General features: G+C 38.1%; 1 protein-coding gene across 11 annotated transcripts in view; it reads left to right on the forward strand.

Annotated features, from left to right (window-relative positions):
* Positions 1-6: 6 nt before the first annotated feature.
* Positions 7-23,632, forward strand: part of GNPTAB (N-acetylglucosamine-1-phosphate transferase subunits alpha and beta) — a 45,913-nt gene continuing 22,287 nt past the window's right edge. For 4 of the 11 annotated variants that reach the window (XM_026083898.1, XM_026083903.1, XM_026083905.1 and 1 more), the window contains exons 1-11: positions 7-125; positions 3,792-3,877; positions 9,102-9,221; positions 11,304-11,345; positions 12,144-12,349; positions 13,007-13,071; positions 13,352-13,486; positions 19,912-20,073; positions 21,834-22,013; positions 22,106-22,189; positions 23,045-23,215. In XM_026083898.1, coding sequence (XP_025939683.1) covers positions 9-125; positions 3,792-3,877; positions 9,102-9,221; positions 11,304-11,345; positions 12,144-12,349; positions 13,007-13,071; positions 13,352-13,486; positions 19,912-20,073; positions 21,834-22,013; positions 22,106-22,189; positions 23,045-23,215 — 1,368 coding nt within the window. In that variant the 5' untranslated portion in view covers positions 7-8. Of the gene's footprint in view, positions 126-374; positions 753-3,068; positions 3,120-3,791; positions 3,878-9,101; positions 9,222-10,111; positions 10,171-11,303; positions 11,346-12,143; positions 12,350-13,006; positions 13,072-13,351; positions 13,487-19,911; positions 20,074-21,833; positions 22,014-22,105; positions 22,190-23,044; positions 23,216-23,632 lie in introns of those variants that run through there. The other 7 variants (XM_026083901.1, XM_026083900.1, XM_026083902.1 and 4 more) reach the window with 7 other exon arrangements.

Below are 23,632 nucleotides of genomic sequence, written 5' to 3' on the forward strand. Positions count from 1 at the left end.
GGCGGGCCATGCTGCTAAAGCTGCTGCAGCGCCAGACCTATACCTGCCTGTCGCACAGGTATGGGCCCTGCCTCTGCCTCGGGGGCCTCGTCCTCATGATCGTCTCCGCCCTGCAGTTCGGGGAGGTCAGTACGGCCGCCGCGGCACCCCCGCCTCCCCCTCGCGGCGCGGCCCCGGCCCCGTGACCGTTGGGCCCGGCCAACGGCCACATGCCCGCGGGACTCGGGCCCTCGCTGACATGGTTGTGGGGGCGCCGGGGCGGGCCGCCGAGGGGCGCCGGCTTGGACCCTGCGTGTGCGCGGCCAGGAAGGGGGTTCCTTTTCTCCTTTTTTTTTTTCTTTCTTTTTTTCCTTTTTTTGGGTGTGGGGGGGAACTGGTGTAGCCATCGCGGTTTGAAGATGAGATGACCCGAAGAAGCCGGGGCGCGGGGCGCCGTTGGCCGCAGGCCTGCCGCGGCTCCAGGGACTCTGTTTCTCGCGTCGTGGGAAGCAGCAGCGAAGTACTGCGGGATAAAAGTCGCTGGGGTTTTATGCCTGTCGGCCCTGGTGCGGAGTTAAATATGCCTGTACGGAATGGTGCTGCTCCTCTGCAAGTTCCAGGCGTGAGACAAACCTGAAGTGTCAAGAAAGGGATTGCTAGATTGTTTCTAACTATCTTGGCTTGCCTTGGCGGGGGAGAGCCGAGCAAAATCCGCGTGCTCCAGGAGCTCCTGTTTTCTTGTCTTGGGCAATCTTTTCCATTTCCGTTATCAGGTGATTTCTTAGGACTTTTTTTTTTTTAACAGCCTGATTTGACTCTTCCAGAGCCTCTGCTTAACGTAACTTTCAGAATTTTAGGGTTATTCTCAAGCTAATCAAACCGCTTCCCAGGAGCGGCAGAATCTTTCTCCCTCCCAGAAGTGAAGAAGCTAAACGTAGCCTCTCCAAGCGCCTGCAGCTCAGCAGTGTCTATATTATATTGCTTGCTGCTTATTATTCAGTCCTGCTTTGTCAATGATGCAGTGCAACTTGCGCTTTTTCTAATACGTGATTTTTATACAGATACACAATACATTTTAAAGTTTCATTTTGTAGTAACCTATCTAGATTGGAAGGCATCAATGAAAGTAAATTGACAAGTTATTTACAGAATGCCTCAGCTATCTGGAGAGGGAGAAATTGCTTCAATATAGTGTTTGAGAATATAGCAAGTATTCATGGAATTAAAGAAAATATTTTTGTCAATATAGAAGAATGGCAGTGTTAGAAATGCAAACAGACTGGTATTTCCTGACTCCCCTAAATTTCTCTCTCCCTCTTTCCCGGCTCTCCCTCACCTCCCCGTTTTATTTTGATGGACTCTTTCAGACTTAGAAAAAAAAATAAGGAAATCTGTTATCTGAAACTCTTCAGTGGTACATGATCAGAACTTTATTTTGTCTAGCTGTAGGTCTTTGTCATATAAGGTATTTCTTATCTGCTGTCTTGCAGATTTCACAAGTTCCTGGAACACCTGAAAATCACGAGTGAATCAATTCATTGTGTAGTACAAATAGCCGCCTGTTTATACATGATTGTCACCTTTGATGTAAAACCAGTGCTGATTGGTGCTGTGAAACTTTGAGTAAACTTTTGCCATGCTTCAGAAGGCTTTTTTTCTTCTTTAGACACTGCTGTTCAACGCATCTCTTAGTTGCAACAGATTTTGCTGACAATCTGTCAAAGTTGCTTCTCAGACTTATTTTCCTACCAAATCTTAAGTTTACCACTTCTAGCCTGTTTAATACTAGAGTTGTTCAGAAAATTTAGATGTTATTTAGGAAAGCATGCTTTTGCATCCCTAAAGAAATAATTGGCAGATTCGTGTGAGAGTAAATTTTGAAAATTACGCATTTCAATTTTCTTTCCTGGAGGGAAAAAGTTACCAGAAATGTTCTAATGTAGCTTGGTAAACACCACTGCCAACCCCCTCCCCCCACCAAAAAAAACCCCAACAACAAAAAACAGCTGCTGTCCCCTCTTAAACTTTATAGAATGACCATGATGGAAATATATGCAAACTCTTTTTTTTTTTTTAATTAATGATAAGTAAGCTCAGTAAGAGATGTTTTCATTGCATTTTGCTTTTTGTGATTTTAAATGGTTGGGCTGTGGTAAATGGTGGTAGCTTAAGGATTTTGGAGATTTGTGAAAAGAAACACTGTTAGACCTCTTCTGACAGTTACAGTAAGAACAGAAAAATGATTGTGTTCTTCAAAACGTACCATTGTTTAAACAGATCAGTGCAAAAGAGTAGTGTCTTTATGCATGGCTTGAAGGGTCTATATCTGCATGGTGACAATTAAGAACATTTTCAAAGTATTCTCATATATTTTTATCAAGAATTCTTTCTAACACTTATTAGGTCACCCATTTTTTTTAATTCTGTGGGGAATTCTAAAGCAATGAAAGCAACATAAGGCAAGACGCTGTTGTCTGCTCAAAGCTTGCTGTTCCTCTTTCTTCCCACCCCCAGAGCCAGCTTTTTTTGTCCTAATCAAAATTAGATCTGCTTGCTTTGGTTTATGTTAATATAAATATTAGTGCTGACATTGAAATGGATGGCTGGAGGAAATAATTGGAGGTTGGTAATAATGTCCTAATAGCCTCAAGATGAAAATGAGCTTGATTTCCTTTTTTTTTTTTCTGTTTAGAACCATGGTATTGGATACTTTGTTAGTAATGGAGATGTAACTATGGGTCTTTGCTTAGAGTGTGTGTGTGTATACACAGACACACACACGTACCTGTATGTTTGTGTACTTATATACACATGTGTGTACGTGTGTGTGTACATGCATATGTTTACACATGCACGTGTGTACATATATACACTTATTTATACACGTGTGTGCATACATACGCATGCGTGGGAATGAGGATGGCTTGCAAAGGGCATTTAAGCTGGGTGTAACTTGACATTATAACTAAGCGATCTTAATGGCTAGGTCATGCTGGGGAAGGCAGCCCTGCCTTCAGCTGTCTTATTCCCACCACTTTTCATCAGCCCCAACAAGCAAACTGAGGGAGCTAAATAATCTGTTTTTTCAGGGTCATTTTTCTGGTGGTTCAGCTGCCTGACTTGGCTCACTGCAGCGGCAGGTGAGCTCCAGGGACAAGTTCGAGGGGGGAGAGAGGGTGGTGGCAGAAATGCAGAGGGGGGAAGAGAGGCTGTGACCTGCAGAAGGACCTAGCTGCTAGGTTAGTTTGACTGTAATGTAAGATGTCATCTTTATTGGGAAGCAGCTATTGTTTATTAAAAATAGAGGTCTTGCCCAGGTTAATTTGCATAATTCAATATGTCCTGACCTAGCTGTTTGTTTTCAAAGCTCAGATTTTAGAGATATACTTCAGTATGTCCTATGTGAGAATAGAAAGGAAGACAGTGGAAATCATGGGGGGGGTTCTGATTGTATTCAAATATATTTATTTTAGGTCTCAGTTTTGAGAAAACATTGCTGAATTTTTAAAATGTGAGAGACAAGGGGGAGATTACCGAAATGAATAATTATTTAAAAAGTGTGCCCATAAAACATGAAATCCTTTCTTGAGGTGACAGGGGGAAAGCTTCTTTGTTTTAAAAGAAGTGAGGCTGCAGTTTTGAGTCTGATTGCTGGTTCAGTGTAATAAATTTGCTTGGATTAATTCCTGGCCAGTTCTGTATTAATGCATAGATCAATTTGAATTAAATAGATCTTGATTAAACATTTCAAAAGGAGAAAAGTAAGTGTCTAATTTTAGAAGTTGGTGACATCAAGTTTTCTTTCTTTGCAGGTTGTCTTGGAATGGAGTAGAGACCAGTATCATGTTATGTTTGATTCATACAGAGACAATGTTGCTGGCAAATCATTTCAGAATCGGTAAGTTCTGCTTGTGGTTGACAATGCATGTTTTACTGTTTGAATTTTCAAATATTTAAATCAAATATCTAACATAACATACAGTTAAATAGGACTTCGTACGAGCTCTAGCTCTTCACTAAATTTTAAACTATTCTAAAATTGTAAGTTAGTACTTAATATACCAACTTGGAAGATGTCTGAAATTTGGACGTTCTAGTGATATAACGGAGCTTAGATACAAAATGCATTTAATTCATTCAGTCCATAGTGAGACATTAAAACCACTGGTAATGTTAACAACAAAGGGGGAACATGACTTGTTTTCCATATTAAAATAGGAAAATATAAGTACTGCTCTGGTGCACTTAGAATTACAACTTTTGGTGTTTTGAAAAGTTATTTTTCATTTCCCTTAAATTTTACATGTCATCTAATGAGGGACATTATTTAGTAGAAAAAGTCATGAAGTTAGTAATTAGAAGCTTTTAAAGGTGAGTGCGTTGAAGTCACCCACAGCAAACTGGAACCCAAGTCATATGGATCATCTGTTTCAGTTGGGTTAACTGTTATGTGGCTTCTTGTGGTTTTGTAGTTCACATCTGAATAGTCATAGGGTCTGTTGTTCAGGAAGCCAGTGGACTGTGAATTGGTAGGGGGAAGAAGCTAGTAAGGAGATATCATCTGACTCTTAAGTGTTGATACACTTGACTGGAAAAAACCCTGAAAGCAGATGCTTAATCTCCGTTGAGGTTTATTGAATCACAGGGCAGTAGAAATGATAGGATCAGTTTATCATGCTTAGCTAGTGTGAGATAGTTCTTTAAAAGTACATCGCACAGTATTTGTGAATACTACTCCCTTTTATAGTCTCATCTCTAACTCCCCTCCCCCATTTTCCAAGGAATGACAGATCAAAGTGAAATGATACAGCTCATATTGATAATTAGCTTGATGTTTGCATGTTTCTGTAATGCTGAAGTGAAAGCATGGTAGTTTGTGCCTATCAGTGCAAACGTGTCTGATCCTGCGATAATTAAGTACAGGACTTTTATAAAATCGTAGAGTTTGTTCAAATCAAAATTACAAATTTTACTGTTGTGGTATAGATATAATCAATTTCCATTTTGCTGTCTATTTTACTATTTCATGTTGGTTGTGTGAAGCATTCCCCAGATAGTGTTGCTTTCTGTGAATTATGAGCAAAAGACCTAGTACTTGGGAAGAAACTATTGACTGCCTGGGCAACACCTTAAGGTTTTCGTCATGGGTGCTGAAGTTAATTTGAGCTTATCAGTATGCCTTTAGTGCTGTTTCATCAGGCCTGACAGGAAAGTTTGTTGGGAGATTTGTATGCAGATATCAGCTTCCTGTAAAAATTCATGGAAAATTCATATCGAAAAAGCTCTTTGCAGAGGTGTACTTTTAAGCGTCCATTAACTTTTAGGTGTCCGTTATCAGGTGTTCAGTTCCTTTTTACTATCAAATCTTGTGAATGCAGTAATGGACCTCTTCTTGTAGTTTGCACTGCATCACTAGTGGTTTGATAGAATTTTTAAGGCTGGTATCAGTGCAACATATAGGATGTCATGTGCTTTTTACATAAATTGAGGATTGCAGCCTTCCAATTTTGATCCTAGCCTATCCATTGTTTTATTTTCATCAGTTCTTATTTTAGTGTCAGAGAAGAATAATCAGAATTGGAGAACAGCAAACTTGTTCTTCTTGAAATTAAGCAGATCTACAGTTTAGTGGAAAGTAAAAGTTGTATGACTTTTAGGAAATACCAGTGCAACTTCAACTGCAATACAGTAGTATTATCTTCCAGCAGCTTTGCAGGAAAATGTCTTGTTCTTGTCAAACCATTACGTGTTATAAAGAAAATCTTAGTGTAAAATGCAGTCAAACTTATGCACGCGGGCAATCTGCTTATGACTATAAACTCATACAGCTCTTCTTTGGGAGTAACTTAGACAGTGGGCTGCTGGCATTGTTAGTAATAACTATTGAACACTGTTCCGTGCAGGAAAGGCTTCTTGTTTTGGCTTACATTTTCAAAATTGCTCAGCTTTGCTCTCCCCTCCGGTCTCATGCCTTTTGGCAATTCAGCTATTGCACTTCCAGGTAGTCATGTCAGCTGCTAAACTTCCTTCTTTTGTCGCTTGAGCTCTTATGCAAATTGAGATAATGGAATACAAGCTTCAGGACTATTTACCAAGTCACCTTATTTAAAACCATTTTTGAAGATCTGCTCATTCAGTTTTTGTATGAGAATAAAAGGGAGAGAAGGAAACTAAATAATGGAGTTGCATATGTATTTGTATGTCTTGCATGCTAACTCTGTTTTCTTACTCTCCACCAATAACTTCTGCATTTGGCAAAGGCTGAATTGTAATTTTTCTATTTCAGGACATGACCAAATCATATTTAAAATTCCAAAATATGCTAGGAAATAAAATTTGAAGAAACAAACTYCATCTTAAAGAAGTACAGACAGAGTTCAGTATGATACAGCAAGTGGTCGAGAAGCCATTAATTGTGGAGCAGAGTGAGGCCGGAGTTGATGATTTTCTGTAGAAAGGTATTACAGAATTCCCACTGGGGCAACTAATATTGAGCTTCATCTCTCTGTCTGACTGGTATCTGCAATGAAGACCAAATGCATAAATAAACATAAAGGAAAAATGCAACTACAGAAATCGAAGGGAGAAAATTTTTAATCTCTCCTGACCTTGAACAACTTGCAAAAGACTACATATTAAAAGTAGTGTTTGAGAAGGACAGTACTAAAGTGGGTCTCCTTTTACTTTTTAATTTTAAACCAAAATGCCACTCTATACTTTTCAAGATTAAAAACCACCTAGAGTTTATAAGAGGCCATGAAAACAAACAGAAAGCTTTGACAAAGACCAGAAAGGTGAAATGATAACACTGTGTTGCTGATCCTAATTGGGAGCTCTAAATCTGCCTTTTTTTTTTATTGTTATGCTTGATAACTGCTACTTTCCCAAACAAAGTATGCTAAATTGCTGTAGAAATGCTTTTAAAAAAAATTATTTGAGTATTTGGAGAGATTTTAAACAATTAGACTAGTGTTTCTGCAGACAGTTCAGTTCACTTTCTTTTATAGCTTTCTTTTTCTTTACTAGTCTTTCTAATCCCTGATAACAAAGAACAAACTTGTCATACCAGGATTAATTCAGAGTTAATGTATCTGAGCATAAAATAATATCCATAAATGCTTTCCCTCTATGGAGGTTATCAGCATTTGGCTGCAAATGACATAATTTCAGTGGCACAAATTTCAAGTGTAGCAAATAACATAGCTACATTTGATATACTATATAGAAGCACATTATTAACAAATGATAAATTGGGGGGAGGGGAGGCTTCACAGAGGTCAAAATAGCACAAAAATTGCCTCATACCCTGAGAGAGTTGGAGGGTGGTTTTTTTGTTTGTTTTTTTTCCCCCCTCCATGTTTTGTATTCTTAGATGAAGCCTGGGTAAATAAGCTCTGCACTTTGCCCAGAAGACTGAGTTGTGCATTGTTGGAATCAGCTGACTTGAGGCAAGGTGTTTCCACTTAAAATAATTTTGTCCTCGTTGTAGAAGTCAAGGGACTGTCAATCCAATAACTTAACTCATCACAACAAATGTAGAAAAGCTGAAAGAACTCCTGTCATGAAGCTTCTAATTTTGTGAAGGCCTTTTTAATTGAAAACATGTCTTGAGTTGCACCTGTTAATGAACCAGAAGCCAGTGTTGTCTCTTGAGGCAGAGGCAAAATAACTGATTAAAGGGGTAACTGTATTCAGTAAACTGGCTTTCTTTGCCCTTTGAGAAAGCAGCCTCTTGCAGACTGCATGATGATGTATTGCAGATCAGCTGCGAGAAGGGCATTCTGGGTGCTGGTGCTGGTGAAGGCAGTGCTTCTTATTTGATGTTCCAGCTGTCTTCAGAGAGACCCGCTGTTATTTTTCAAGTATCATAGCTCAGTTCTTAGCAACACTACTGAATTGAGTACAAAGTGTTGCTGTCTCTTGTGTTGTGGCCAGCTGTGTCATATGGTGTGAGGGAAAATGGAGGAGATGCTCATCTATAATCCAGCTCTTTTTCTGACTGTCTTTTGAAGTGCACTGGGCAGGGAGAGGATACTGTTCCTTTGAAAATCACATTGTGTGACTCTGTGGATCTTAGCATTAAGAAAATGCTCAGAAATGTCTGCTATCCAAATGCCATTTTTCTCTCACTTATCTCACTTATCTTGCCTGTTCCATTGAGGCAGAGATGTCGTCCAGGTAAGACAGAAATCAATATCCAGGGATTTAGGTTAATTAATTACGATTTAATATGCTTGGCAGGAGGATGGATTATTGCATTCTGATAAAGTGTGTGACGACCAGCTACAGTTTAGGAAAGTTATTACTGAATAGCTTGACCCTGGAAATTTTGAAGAGTAGTTGGAGCATTCACCTGCTGTCTGAGACTGAGAGCTTCATCTCTGCCAGCAGCCTGAAGTACTTGCTGCAACAAAGCTTTGGGCCTCAGAGAGGAAATTATCATAAATTAATAGAAAAAAAATTATGTGAAAAACTTTTTGCTGGTTCTGCATCAAGTATGCTAGAAAATCTGTGATCTTTCAGAAACAGTTGCAGCATGTCAAGTTGCGTCAAGAGTGAATTTGACCATTGTTGTCTAGGGTCTGAGCTCACGTACTTCACTTAGGTGGTTGTTGGTTTATGAAATGCCCTGTCGTTGCAATCCAAGAGGGATTCCTAGGATAAAGACCTGCTCTTACTGAGATCCTATTGGCTCTGGGCAATTAAACAGCAATGCATGACTTAAGAGTTTTTATACCTTGGGCTGTCTTGTCTCATTTTAGTAGTCTCTGAGGACGTGCCTGGATGGTGTTACTCATTTGAGAAATATTTGATAAAATCAGACAAATTGGTTAGACTAACATGTAAGTGAAATTTAGAATTTAAAGTTCATATTTCATTTTGTTACTGAATTGTTGTAGCCACTCTTTCCTTTTCTTGATTTTTGTCTGGGCTGTTTTGTTGAAGGCTTGTGTATAATTAAGAGATGATACATAGCTAAAGAGAAGCTTTTTGCTCTGTCTTGTTTGCAGCTCAGGCTCCAAGTATTTCTGTTGTTAGCCAGGAGCTGCTATCAAATGATGCCGCAGACACCTCTGATGTAGTATTGAACAGCTCATGTAGGTTTCATTTGAATTATATAGGCTTTGCTTACCCATGCCGATTGATGTGGTGTACACCTGGGTGAACGGCACAGATGTTGAACTGATCAAAGAATTGCAACAGGTCAGAGAACAGATGGAGGAAGAACAGAAAATAATGAGGTAAAAATTTTACTTTCCCCCCCCCTTTTAACTGGCAGGAACAATCTAATGCAGTACTGGCCCTTTTTGTGTTTTCCTGTGTTGCTCAACATGAATATCAAAGTGAATTTTATCATTTCCTCATTTGATTATTCTCAAAACCTTGGTTTCAGTTCTATATTTAGTTACACAGTTGTCTGATTAGACAGCACTTCATAAGATACAAAGCATAATTTAAAGTAAGGCTGTTCTCTCTTGAACTTGTAAAATGTCATGCAGAAAACTGCGTGCATTGCATATAAGTCATTTTCTGTTGTTTTCTATAACTTTGGAAATAGGAAAAAAAAACCTGTAGCTCAAATGTATAACCTCTCTTCATCACCTCTCTTCTTCCCTCTCCCCAGTTATTTCTTTTTATGGTGGACTTAATTAAAAAAAACCAAACATATTTAAATATATATTTCTAAAAGGCTTCTTTTTAATGTTAGCTTTGCAGTCTCCCAAATGCAAAAACTGAGAAAGGAGAAAATAAATTATTTAGGTTATAAAAGTATGATTCACTCTTCTAACCAAGGCAGCAGGGAAAGACGTGTGGCTGCATTGAGAGTATTTTAGGCTGCGGTATGCTGTTCTACAAAATTACTGATCTAAGGCTTCACAGTACATAGCTTAATTTTTTAGCAAACATGGGCTGCTGCAGATTACTTGGATTGTGTTCTCTAACCATTGATCTAGTTCATAATAAAGTTCTGCGGTCTGTTGATTTATTTTGGCCAGAAAATTATTAAGTTAAAGAACAAGACTATATTTAAGTATTATTATGACTATTTTGCCATAATAGTTCAATTCAGAAGAATCTGAATCTGATTTTTGTTATGTTATTGCTTGCAATTAGGTACCATTGATGATCTGATTGCAAAGTGAGATTCTGGGTCTTCGTTTTTCTTTATTTGCTACTTATACTGTGAAGGTATTAATAGCACTTTAAATGTGTTAAATTTAAACGTCTTAAATGTAGACATGGTCTCTGCTCAAAAAATCTTTTGTATTTATACTAATCTCTTCCTAGCAATTTGTATAGTAAGCATTAGTGATTTTTAGCTTCATGTTATCAGTGGGTGGAGAGATGCTGATTCCCATTTTTGTAAAGGGAAAAACATATATTGAGTTCTTCAGTAAAGCCAGCGTGGGAAAGGGAAGTTCATATTGAGCTCGTGAGTACAACTCATCTCCATGATACATTCGTTATCTACAAGGACATCTTTTCTCCCTTGTGCATTACTTTTTTTTTCACATACTCTGAAATTAGTTAGTACTGTTACAAGTATCCCATAGTTATGGGATAAAGAGGACTGCAGAAGACAGAGGCTAGGGCACTATAAACCTTTGCCAGTGAGCATGTTTTGTGTTGCATAGCAAAGCTTAGCAAGTTGTAACTCGCTTATCAATCCACCTGAATCAAACTGTTAGTTCCTGTCCATGTGCTTTTTTTCTTCAGTCTGAGAGAGAGTATCTTGGTGGATGGTGGTTCTCTTTTGTTGATGCATGTAGGGGACTGCCCTTCTGATTTTTATTTTTATTTTTTTAGTGTCAGTACTACACTACCTACAAGTTAATCCTCATTAGTTTCTACAAGTACATGGCCACTGCATGATAGGTCTTATCAGAACGTGTGTTAGGGGAAACAACGAACAATGAAAACAATGAGCATACACCTCAGCCTGATTTCTTAGCAGTGCTTTTCATATCAACAGCAGTTTCATTAAATAGTCTAATAATACCCCCGATAACCCTACATGTTAGCAAAAAGATTCCCACATCTGCAACTATGAGCAAACCCAAGAATTTAAGAGTTTATGCTGCACAACAGTGAGTGGTGAGGGAGTGTGTGTCAGCCTACGTGCACATGTAAGCCTGTGTGAGCCTAAGCAGGCAAATGGCAAGGACTTGGCGGTATTATAGCTGGGTTGTTGGTGCTGTTACAAAAGCCGCTGAAGTTCACAAGGTCTCCCAGACTCAGTTAGAAATCTGAATATTAGACTAAATTCTTTATAGTCAACTCAGTGTTATCTATCTAACATAGTTGTTTTAATTTTGTAATAGGGAAATCCTTGGAAAGAATGCAACAGAACCAACTAAAAAGAGGTGAGCTTTTTTTTGTCTTGGGTGTAAATCAAAATAAATGTTATCCTACTCACTTTTTAGTTGAAAGCCAATGCTGATTGTGGGGGTCATTTGGTATAATATGACCTGTGAATGCTTTCCTTCTATGTCATTTCAAAAAAAGTTGACAGCATGATAATACGTATGTTGAATAAAAGTAACATTATAGTCACAAATATGAGCTTCTTAGTGTGACAGTTTCTGAAGTTTAGAAAGCATAAACTTGTCACTAGTTAGACATAACTTACATTCTGAGAGTGTTTTTTGTAATGCATGGTATACTTGGAGTTTTATAATTCAGAAGTATTTCAGCAGTATCTTTGTCTGCTGTCTGTGTACCCATCACTGCAAGCAATTGCTTGTAAAGGTGCCATGTTTGTTATGTTTGTGCACTGTTGGAAAGTGGTCTGTCCCATTCTTATTTGTTTTGGTCATGGTGCCATTTAGCGATCTTTTAGGTCTTCTCCTTGGTCAAAGCTCAGCAAACTTTCAAATCTTGACAAAATTCAACATGAATACTTGAATGAGAAGAGATGTGTGTGGAGGGGGGGGTGGGATGGGGGAATCAGTAATAGGAATGAACTAAACTGTAATAGCGAGATATTTCTTTTCAGTAGCAAAATAAACATCTCGACGATTGATCTTCCCCTCTCTTCCCCAGGTTGATGTTAAAAAGAATTAATCAGATTTTATGAAAATGTGTCTCTGACTGCACCTAATGCTGATTTTTGTCTTAAATTTTCTGCTGGCATTAAATACATCTTTGGTATTTTGCTCTAGTGAGAAGCAACTAGAATGTTTGCTGACACATTGCATTAAAGTGCCAATGCTTGTCCTGGATCCTGCGCTGCCTACCAACATCACACTGAAAGACCTGCTGTCCATTCATCCTGCTTTACAAGCTGCTAACAATATGTTCTTTGTCGCAAAACCAAAAAATCCTTCTACCAATGTGACAGTAATTGTTTTTGATACCCCTAAGGATGGTAAGAACCTATTTGTCAGATTCCAGCCAGTTTTCTAGAGGAAGTTTTTACTAAGTTATTGTGAATTAGGATTTTTTTTCCCCTCCATTACTCACTCTGCCACTCATTTTCTGATTAATTTTAGCATGTAATTCTACATCTTTCCCCTTCAGTCTGTTCCCTTGAATAGCAATATAAATGATACTGTTTGTTTGCCTCCCAGACCATTGATTATGAATGATTAAAGAGTTCTGTGCTTAAAAGGACTTTTGCAAAATAAGTTTGGTATCTGAATATTTGTGTTGCAGTGATGATCTAAACCTCAGTCTTCTGAGACTAAGGACAATTAATCTTAGAACTGCTGTGAAGTTGAGGCTGAATATTGTACAGAAAGTTCTGCCCTTGCTCAAAGAATTGCACACCTTAAACAAAATCGTCTATATATTCAGCATTTATGTGTAAGATCTTAAGGCAGGTGCAGATTTCTTACTTTGTTTAATATGTAGTGCCCAGTCAGTTGTCTGTTTTACCACTGAGAATTATTAGCCAAGTATAAAGACAGCTCTTCACTCCGCGAGCATCCAAAACCTTGTAATTTGCAAAAGCCAATCTTGTTTAATAGAATATACAAAAGAAGTGGCCTTCAATTTTTGATTTGCAATGTTTTATTTATTCCAGCTGAAGCTGCCCATTCTGGAATGTTAAAAGACAACAGCAAACAGATAGTATGGAGGGGTTATTTGGTATGTACTTTTAAAATCTTTTAATTAACATGTACAAAAGCTAGAAGCTAAACTTTCTGCCTATTTTTAGAAAGTGTTTCTGTGCTATACTCTTTCCATGACTCATATGTAGTAAGAAATGAAAGCTTTTAAAATTACTCTTATTTCAATTTTGAGGTTTGGGTTAAGTGATAAAATATACACTATTAACTCTGTTATCTGATTAAGGATTGACAGAGAAGTGTACGTTACTGTAAATTTAAAAAAGGACTTTCTTAATATTGTGTCTCCTTGTTTGTAGACAACAGACAAAGAAGTTCCAGGTCTGGTGTTAATGCAAGACTTGGCCTTCCTTAGTGGATTTCCAGCTACATTCAAAGAAACAATTCAGCTACGGACAAAACTACCGGAGAGCCTGGCCTCTAAAGTAAAATTGGTAAGGGTCTGGGGGAAAGAATAACTTAGTTATATTGTTTTTTTGAAATGCTTTATGTATGGGACCTAGCCCACCTAGCAGAAGAACTGTTGCAGGTGACTTAGGATGTTTCTGATAGTAATCTGTTTTTCTGTGTGTGTCTCTCTGACTTGTGAAGTGTAGTAAGTAGTGACTCAACTGCCTTCAAAAGACCGATTGTCCATTCTGTGCCTCCAGCGACAGTGCAAGCTACTAGGCATTAGATTTGCTAGCTTGTAACTGGTCAAAAACAGGAGTACCAGCCTTACCAGCTTCTCTGAGCCATTTGCTATAGGCTGGTGTCTTACTCAAGTGTACTGTATCACTGGTTTGTTTAATGTGACAGAACTTTGTGTATGTATTTTCTTAGATTTTTTTTTCCTCTTTGCTTTTGGAAGAATTATTTTAACAATGAGAAGTTTGAATTGTTTCATAGCTGAATGCTGTATTCCTGACTGTAAGTACTCTGTATAGTCTTGAACAAGTTGTAGTTGCAAAAGCAACTGTATATCACAACTTATGTGATTGTGCCATCCCTCAATATTTCATGCCTTCTGTTCTCCCCTGATGTTTGGACACTTTTTCCAGTTACAGCCAGGTTTTACAGACAGATAAAAGTTTCCAAATTTTGTCAAAATCATTGGCTTATGTAATGGAGAGATATGATCGAGCAGTCTTCTGAAGCATATGCTCAACTGAGTGACCAGTACTGGCCTATTGCTAGTTAATCAAGCTGGATATTCTGTATAGGAGCTCTGGGAGGATGGTAAGAAAGGGGCTGAGGCCAGGCAGTTTGCAGAGGAGAAGGGAGTTAGCAGGGGTACAGGTATGTAGAGACTTGGGATATGAATCTGTTGGAAATCTGTCTTCATTAGTTCTGATGGCCATCTGTAGGATGTGCTAATTCACTTTACAGCTTGTTCTTGGTGCTCAGATGACCATGTCTTGCTTTCTTTGCTTCTCTTTGGCAGTTTAGGCTGTTAAACCGTGTATTCTGCTATTGCTGAGAACTGTGTCATGTAACCCCTTTCATAGGCTGGTCACACTGCAATTTAATACAAGTTGAATTTCTTTCTCTTTGTCTCAGCTCCTGTTAGCAGGCTGTCTTAGTATCTCACTGATAATAGTTAGAAGCCTTATGAAATGAACCTATTTGTGCCCATCTTCTTACCCACTCTCTGTTAGCTTACATAGCTCTTTTCTTTTGCTTTTGTTTACATCTTAGGGTATTTTATAGACAGCAAGTATGGCTTCTCCTAGCCTTTGTTTTACTAAGTTAATTAGGCTGTGCTCTTTCCGCAGCCTTGGCGCTCTGTTCCTTTCATCATCCTAATAGCACCTGTGGCTCCTGTGCTATAGCGGAGATACTCCACCAAGAAATGTCCTTTTCCTATGGATGCTTTGGAGGAGACCCTATATTCTTTCTATAACAGCTTTTGAGCAATCTGTTGGTTTTCATTACCTTTTCATGGATTTAAGGAGTGGAGCAATTCTGCCTGGACCTTTATTTTTTTGATTGCTGTCTCTAGCTATGTATAATCAACTTTTTTTTTCCATTCTGGCAGAATCTCCTAGCAGTGTTACTTACTCCAACAAAAAGCATGATGAATGGAGTCTTTCTGTGTTTCAGTTCTGCTCATGTCCAAACAGCTGGCTAATCTGTTGTCTGTATCCAGGCTGGTTGCCAGTTTAACCTTTTAATAAATCTTCAAAGACACCTTAGTTTCTCTGTTTCTCCATTGTCTGCAAGAGTATGTCTGATGTCTGGATATATCTTACATCTTCTTGTCTGTTTTTATGGGATTGACATCACTTGCCTGATATCTACATGATTTTTCTTTACTTGGTCTTGATTGAGTCTTTTTCCCTGGTTGTTAATCTTTTGTCATCCAGTTGATCGCAAATCTTTCTCTGTTAGTGCTGTTTTTCTTCTCCTTAGTGTGCTCTTATCTTTTTTAGATGTTACCACTGTAACCAGCTCATTATCAGTTCCTAAGAGCTCCTCTTCTGCAATTTGGTTAGGCACCACCCTGTATAAACACATTTTTTTTTTCTCAGGTTTCCACTGCATTCTGCCGTTTCTCTATTCAGTCATCGCTGTTGTCTGTTTGCCATTTCCTGGTGCTGGATGCTTGAAAACAATTAAGATGAGATTATTGTACCTGTGTGGTCACAGTGAGGTGGCAGGTTCTTTCCCAGCTGGTTCTCTACTCTTGATAGCAGCAATTTACTCATGTTTTACTTATGATGGAATATATGGATATAAATGTAAGAAATGTTTATTTACAAGGATAAAAATCATACATATGAAACATGGATGGGATTTGTTTTTTACAGAAGTATTTATTAAGATGCTAGTTCAGAATCGGACCTCTCTTTCAGGGGATGTTTTAGGTAGACAGCTGTGATAAACATAACCAAGTATGGCTCTCTGTTTGCCAAAGAGAGAGATGCTAGGCTAATGGTATGGTTAGGTAGGAGATCCAAACTGGTTTACTACCTCTGTTGAAATTTGCAGCGATTCCCCTGCTGTTGCCACTTGTGGAATCTAAGGTCTGTGAAGTGATGTGAGATGCCTAGTGAAAATGAGGAAGGGGCACTGGAGTTACACTGCACTTGGGTCTCGTAGCATCCTCCTGATTCTTAAAGGGTTCTTGTTTGTTCTCTTTCTCTCTCAAGTAGCTGTTTTTAGCACAATGCTGGAAGTAAAGAACTAGTAATTAAACACAAATTTCACCAATGCTATTATTAGAAGGGAAGAAAGGTGGGGAGGAGAGAAAAGTAGGAACGGTAGCTGTTGCTTTAACTGGATTGTTTTTTATTGTTTGCTTGAAAACACTTCTGAATCCAAAGAGCACTAAAAGTTGACCTGACCTCTAGGCCATGTGTTTCTTGTTCTAAAAATTCTCAGTAGTTCTCTGTGAGAAGCAGTTGGGCTCAACTGGAGGAGGTAAATTGTAATGGTCTAATATATAATGAGTCAATTTCCAAAGTGAAACTTTTATGTTACAGTCTACTGAATTTGTGTATTTATGACCTACATTTTTATTGCAGATAAAAAGTAAACAGCAGGGTATCTGCTGATCACATTTGTTTCTTTACATGGTGTGTGTTTAGATAGGTGTGGTTGAAAAAGGTATGTTTGGCTGCCATTTATTTTCTGCACTCTCCTACTGGTGCGTTAGGTAACCCACTAGGTGGAGCTCTTACCCTGCTTATCCAGCCATCTGCTATTAAAGCAGTATTTCTTTAAACTGTAAAGGTGATCTATTGAGCTTAGTTATCCTTCTGCAAGTATAGATGAGAAGAATGCTTTATACACATGCGCGCACACACACAAACTATGTTGGAAACGGAGAATTATAATATGGCTTTTAATGGCCTCGTCTTACTGATGGAAGATGATCCACACAGGAACCTGCAGGCACAATGATGCGTGGGTAGCATGTGTAAGAGCAGTAACTATTGTAGTGGTGCTTGGCCTGTACACCTTAAGGTTATTCATATCACAGGAGAGCCTGTGATTGCTGATCTTGGTGACAGAGGATCTGGGATTCTTGCTGATCTTCGTGTCAGTGTTTGAAGGCATAGGCAGGTGGCTTCAGGAAACAGTGTTGTCTGTTCACACAGATATAACAGAGTCAGCTTTGTGGGGAAAAAATAAGGTGTTGAGTTGGTTTTGGCTCTCGGGAGGGAGGAGGGGGGACCCTCCTACAAAGTTATCTTACTAGTTCATTAGGTTTCCTTTATAATGACAACAGTATTTCATATTCTTAAGGCCTTTTGTAACTCTTTAGCACAAACATAGCTCCCCTTCCAAAGCCCCAATTTTCCTCTCTAACTGGACATACGAGTTTTCTCCTGAAGTGGGACCTGGACTCTTAACCAGTCTTTAAATTATTCCTTTTTATCTTCTTAATGGCCCACGCTGGTTGTTAAGGAGATATGACACTCCTTTATTCAGCGTGGGTATTAGAAAATCTGTTCTCTAGACCTCTTAGCTTGAGAATGTAGAAATGAAAGTGCTTAATTCTGTTTGTGGTGCCTAGCCCATCTGGCCTGCCTCCTAGTCTAATAAAGCAAACCTGCATTTAAAGCTACCTGGTGGGGAGAATACGGTTTTTCTGTCTCTTTTTCAAGAGAAACCTTTCATGTGCATTATGTAAACATGTGTTGGTGGTATTCTGTGTGGACATGTGTGCCTGCATGATATTTTTTAGCCTCATCGTGTTAGAAGCCAAGGTTCGTCTGATGGTGCTGTCTCTGTGCCTCTACCTGTGTGTTTGTTTCTGTTCTACTTGTACAATAACCTTTGAACCCACTGGCCAGTTTTGTTAGGATGGAGATGATTTCTAGGATGTAGTATTTCAAGGGAAATGGGCAACTGCATATGTCTCTGTATAGGGAATATCCCGACTGAGAGAAGCACAAAAACTGTAAGACATCAGAAAATCTACCAGGGGAAAATGCCATTTTGAATACATCAGCAACAGAAAAGCTTTGGTCAGAGCTTGCAGTTTATTTAAAAACTAGATAATTAAGTCACCAGATGACTTCCTAGAAATCTAACTTCACTGATAGCTCTGCCTATGAAAGTACTCATTTCTGAAAAAGCTATTGGAAGAAAAATACTTTTTGGATGCAGGGTTTCATTGCAATGGTTACTTTAACTCCTAAGCTGAGCAGTGGACTTGTGTTTCTTCACTGCTTGTTGTTTCTACTTGGACTGTTATATATTGAAAACCTACAGCATTTGTGCAGTATTAGTAGTGAAAAGGGGAAATGTTTGTAATGAATCTGTTTAGGAATATGCAGTATATTTATCTGTTTTGTTGCATTTGTCACGGTGGAAAAAAGTTAGAGAAACTAAATATTCTTAAATGCTTTTGAAGCTCTAAAGGGTAATATTTTTGGTTTGTTCCTTGTGTATTTTAGATGGCAGATCCTAAGGGACTGTTTGACATTGTATTCCTAAATAAAGCACATACCCACTGATGGCAGCTTTGCAATCTGTAGCATTTCGATATTGATATTTTTGGAGGTTGCTAGCTGCAGCCCGTAACTATACCTCAGCCAGTTAGCTACTGAAGCCATCCTTTCCACCCGTATGTTCAGATGATTCCCTGGAAGGTCTGAGATTTATCAGATTTTTCTAATGGCAGACCTCATAAGTCAGATTGAAAGCTCTCAAATAGCACATGAGTCAAACCATCAACAGCTTTAAAATGTCACAAGCAGGACAGCTGGTCTTGCTAAAGGCAGGGGTGCTAACTCTGGGACAAGTGTTGTTTCAAAACGAGCAGAAAAGGTCAGATTTAATAAAATAAAATAAAAAGAATTATGAATAAAAAAATCTTTGTTTTCTTACCTGACAGTGTTCAAATGAAATACTTTATTAATTGCTTTTACAGATCTTATCTCACTGAAAGTCTGGTAGATGTGCTTATTTGTCTTATGTTGCATAAAAGAACATGATAAACATGGCTAATGATTAACTGCGTTTATTCTCAGTCAGACTGTTGAATGCGCGCCCTTCGAGAGTCGAAATGCAATTGAGCTTTTAGCTTGTTTGTTTCTGCTCACACTACTACGTAGGGTAAACAGCATTTAGTTGGGTTAGTCTACACTTTCAGTGAAATGTCTTGGTGTCCTGCAATTTGCAAGCTATACCAGCTATTAGAGAGGGCGTATAGTGCAAGAGCCCCTTATTATCCTGTGCATTATGAAATCTGATATCCAGAATCACTAGTGGCAAGAGATAAAAAGAGCAAACAGATCAAACAGTCCCCAACTAAGAAATGACCTTAACAGCATATTGGCAACCATCGTTAAGGACTTGGAAACCCACATGGATTAATTCTGGAGCCCTTTGTATCTCAGATTTCTGAACTGTAGGTTGATCTGTAAAACATTCTGAAAATTTCACACTTCTGAAAGCATAGATGAATTGATGGCCTTAATTTACTCAGAAAAGTGTCACTTGGTTAAAAAGAAAAAAAAAAAGTGCAATTCTTTCAGCCATAAAATAAAGTTTAATTAAACCATGAATTTTGTTATTGGGTGTGGGAGGGAATGGGCAAGGCAGCTTCATTTATTCAATAAATATCTTTAACATGCATAGGTATATTGTTGCTGGATTATTGTATAAAGAAAAATTTATTTGGAAAGAATGAAACCAAGCATCTAGAAGTGTTCTGTATATTTAAATGTCAGTTTTCATTTCTTATTTTATTACTCCTTTTTTGTGTTCTTACAAAATAGTAGTCTTAAAATCAGCTTTTATCTATCATTTTTATTAGTAATTCCAGTGAGGAAAAAATGTAAGAAAAAGATTGAATTGAATTGGCAAAGGAAGGGTATTGCTTCTGTGGATACATGCCAGAAATGATTTTTTTCTGCCTGTGTAGCTGCAGCTCTATTCAGAAGCCAGTGTGGCTCTCTTGCAACTGAATAACCCTAAGGGTTTCCAAGAGCTGAGCAAGCAAGCGAAGAAGAACATGACTATAGATGGAAAAGAATTGACGCTTAATCCTGCTTATTTACTATGGGACCTCAGCTCTGTCAGTCAGGTAGGTGAATTCTGTTAGTGTGTGTAAAGATTGCAGTCTCTAAAATCTCCAAGTAGAAGCTAACTAATTAATGACAAGGAACACAGGATTTCTCCAGAAGTTTGGAACAGTCAAGAATCCAGTATTTGTTATGTTGTAAGAAAAATGCCACAAGAACACTTTCACATTCTGAAATCAAAAAGGAGGAAAGACCGTACAGGGTGACATTTAACTGAAATTTTCTTGATCTCTGCTGAGAGAAAAACTTCACCCTTCTGCATTGTATGCAGTCAATTCTTGAAAGTCTTCACTGATATTGACTGTCAGATAAGTAGGCTTCTCGTGTGTAGGGAATAGAGGGGCTTTTATTATCAAATTTGAATCTGTTTCCTTCCTGAAATATTTCTTTGGCATTTTTTGCTTTGCAGCATCACGTATGCTGAGAAAATCTTCCAAAAACTTTAAAGAACTACAATATAGATGCCTGTAAGGAAAGGAGTTTTACTTTAAATAAATGATACATACCAGGGTGTTGAGTTTATCACAAGGAAATAAAAATGTCCGTTTCAAGATAAGATCATTTAAAAATCCTGTTGATTTTTTCCCCCTTCCAGAATTTTATTTTATATTAAACATCGAATAGCATGCATAAAATAAACACACGCTTTCTAATAAAGCTTGCCGTGTCTGTTTGTATCCTGTCAACTTGCATTCAGGGAACTTTTCTCATTAATACAAACCTTGAACTCAGACTTCATACTTCCCCATGTTAAAATAATGCATTTTTTTCACAAATGGGTGCTTAACCGATGCGTGCTGGTGGTGTTGAAAGTTAAGGTTTTAAGTTGTTATGCCACTGAGAATTATAAGTTGTGTACTGTACATACTGGAGAAGGAGACTTATCTATAATGCATAGAATTTGCAGTGAAAGTATAGTCATTACAAGTTCAAGTTTTCCTAGAGTATCCTGTTTTAGCTGGGCATATTCCTTCAGGTGGCCTCAATTGTCATTTTTAGAAAAGATCATTAAATTCTCAAAAATAGGAAGGAAATGTATTTTACACTGTCATATAAACTAATATTGTTACTTACCTGAAAATTTTCTGATTAAAATTTTGCATTTCTAATAAAAAAGCATGCAGAAACATTTAGCTATTTGATAGTAAATATTAGGCTCAGTTTTGTTAAATTTCTCCTGTTACAAATCTTTTAAAATAGAAGAACAGGAGATAATTGAGGAGCTGCAACATCATGACTCTTTCAGTGTGTCTATATTAGGTGACATTTATATGTGGTTTATGATGCAATGTACTTGCAAGGTCCTAGCCTCTTAAAACTCGGTTCAGAAAAGTAATGTTCATGATTTGGCATGCAGCTTGGCTTTCAATTAGCCCACCACACGAAGGGGTAGGAGATGATGAAATAGTTGGGACTAATAATCCAGGAAAGCAGGAGGGTGTCTTTTTTCAGGGACTCTTTCTTCAGGAGACAGGATCACACAAGCTGCTGTCTTCTTACAGTGTGGTCAGCAGATGTTGTAATGATACCTTGTGGTCAGCTGCTGATGTCAGAAGAATATACTGTTCACCCTGATATATCAGTAGACTATAATCCTTTAGAAGAATATTGGTATTTGATCAACATACCTTTCATTTTGAGTATCTAAGTCTTGAAGTACTCATGCACCTTTATGTTAAAGCATACTGCATGTTATCTAGCTGGATCAGAACCTGAATATATATATTTTTTAATCTAAGTAGAGGATTCTTCCTTTTTGTAGTCTAAACAGGATGAAGATATTTCTGCTAGCCGTTTTGAGGATAATGAAGAGCTGAGATATTCATTACGATCAATAGAGAGGCATGCCCCTTGGGTGCGACATATTTTCATTGTCACTAATGGGCAGATTCCTTCCTGGCTTAACCTCGATAATCCTCGGATAACTATAGTGACACATCAGGTAAAAAAACAAAACAAACAAAAAAAAACCATTAGGAAAATGCCACTATTAAAGGTTATGTCTTTGTTTTTAAACGCATTATCCCCTTTCAGATAAAGGCTGCATTTATGAGGAAGGTAGAAGTGACCACGTCTTCCCCCTTTCATCCATGGTTTTATTTCAGTTTGGCTAAGAAGGTAACTGAAGATCCATCAAACCTTTGCTTAGCCCATTTTTCCAGATACTTAGGCTTCAGCTAACATGTACCCGTGTCTAATTTCCTTATAAAATCTATTTATGAAAAACTTGGGGAGGGGAAAAATGCAATCTGAATCTCAGTCTGTAAACAGGCCCAGGATGAGCAATAACCTAATAAACTTGTGTTGAAACAGGATGGACTATAGTTACTGGAAGTAATATGTTGGCTGCAAGAAAAGTAGCTATGCATTCCAAAAACATTATATAAAAAGAAAAAAGGACTCCAAGTTTCCTGAATAAGTGAAGCAAAAATACCCTAGTGGCTTCTTATTACAAATTCAGGAGTAATTTTGGTATCTTGAAATGTTGCGCCCTGAGCAACCGAAGAGGTAACAAGATACTAATGCAACTTCTGTTGCTGTCTGCTTGCTAAGTTATTTGTAAGAGATGGAAGAATCCTGACTCCCTGAATGTTGGAACAGGCTTGAAATTTTGGGCAGCCTGAACTGCACAAGATGAATAAATGTGTACTTTGGGCCTGATCCAGTACCCAGTGAAATAAATAGGAGTTTGTGTCTATGCATTGGTTCAGGTGCAGGTTTTTTAGTTAACTAGCACAGACTTGAAAATGGTTTTACGTAGGAGGAGGAGATAAAGTTTATTTCTTTTTTGCTAATCACTTTTCACTTTTTTTCTTTCAAATCTCTTCTTGTTCTTGTTAAAATTAATTTTTTATTTTAGATAGGTACCAAATCTTTCTGATGTACCTAGCCTTTGATGGGTGTATTTTGTTTTATTTTGCCTTCTGAAACCGTTTTGGGTTGTTGCATTTCTTGTCTTTTTTCTTTTTGTAGGAAATATTTCAGAACGTGAGTCACTTGCCTACCTTCAGTTCACCAGCTATCGAAAGTCATATTCATCGTATCAGTGGCCTCTCTCAGAAGTTTATTTACCTCAATGATGATGTTATGTTTGGAAAGGATGTTTGGCCTGATGATTTTTACAGTCACTCTAAAGGCCAAAAGGTAAGCTGTTATGAAAGGACTTTTTACTAGAAGTAGATTCAAAAAGTTTCTGTGCTAATACCATGTAAAATGAAGAAATATTACTTTGAAAGGGAGCATGAATATAAGAAGCTTCTGCTTCGCCCCCTTCCTCTCCTTTAGGGATCATTATTCTTATCTAGAAAATTGTTAGAAAAGATGTAAGGTGAAAAAAGCTTTTTTTATTATTATTTTTGTTTATTTTTTACTTGTGCTGTGTTCATGTTTGGGTGCAGAATCACCTTCATCTGTATTCGCTACTGTGTTTCTGAGGCTATAACTGTTCCTCCGTCAGGCTTTATGCTGCGCTTTCTCATCACTGTAGTTCTCTAATTCTCCCACTTCCTGTCTGCGCCCTGGTGCGGCTGGTCTGCTGTTGGGCAGCTGTCAGGCTCTCCT

Source organism: Apteryx rowi, unplaced genomic scaffold (assembly GCF_003343035.1).
Source record: "Apteryx rowi isolate R43461 unplaced genomic scaffold, aptRow1 scaffold_62, whole genome shotgun sequence".
Classification (NCBI taxonomy): domain Eukaryota; kingdom Metazoa; phylum Chordata; class Aves; order Apterygiformes; family Apterygidae; genus Apteryx; species Apteryx rowi.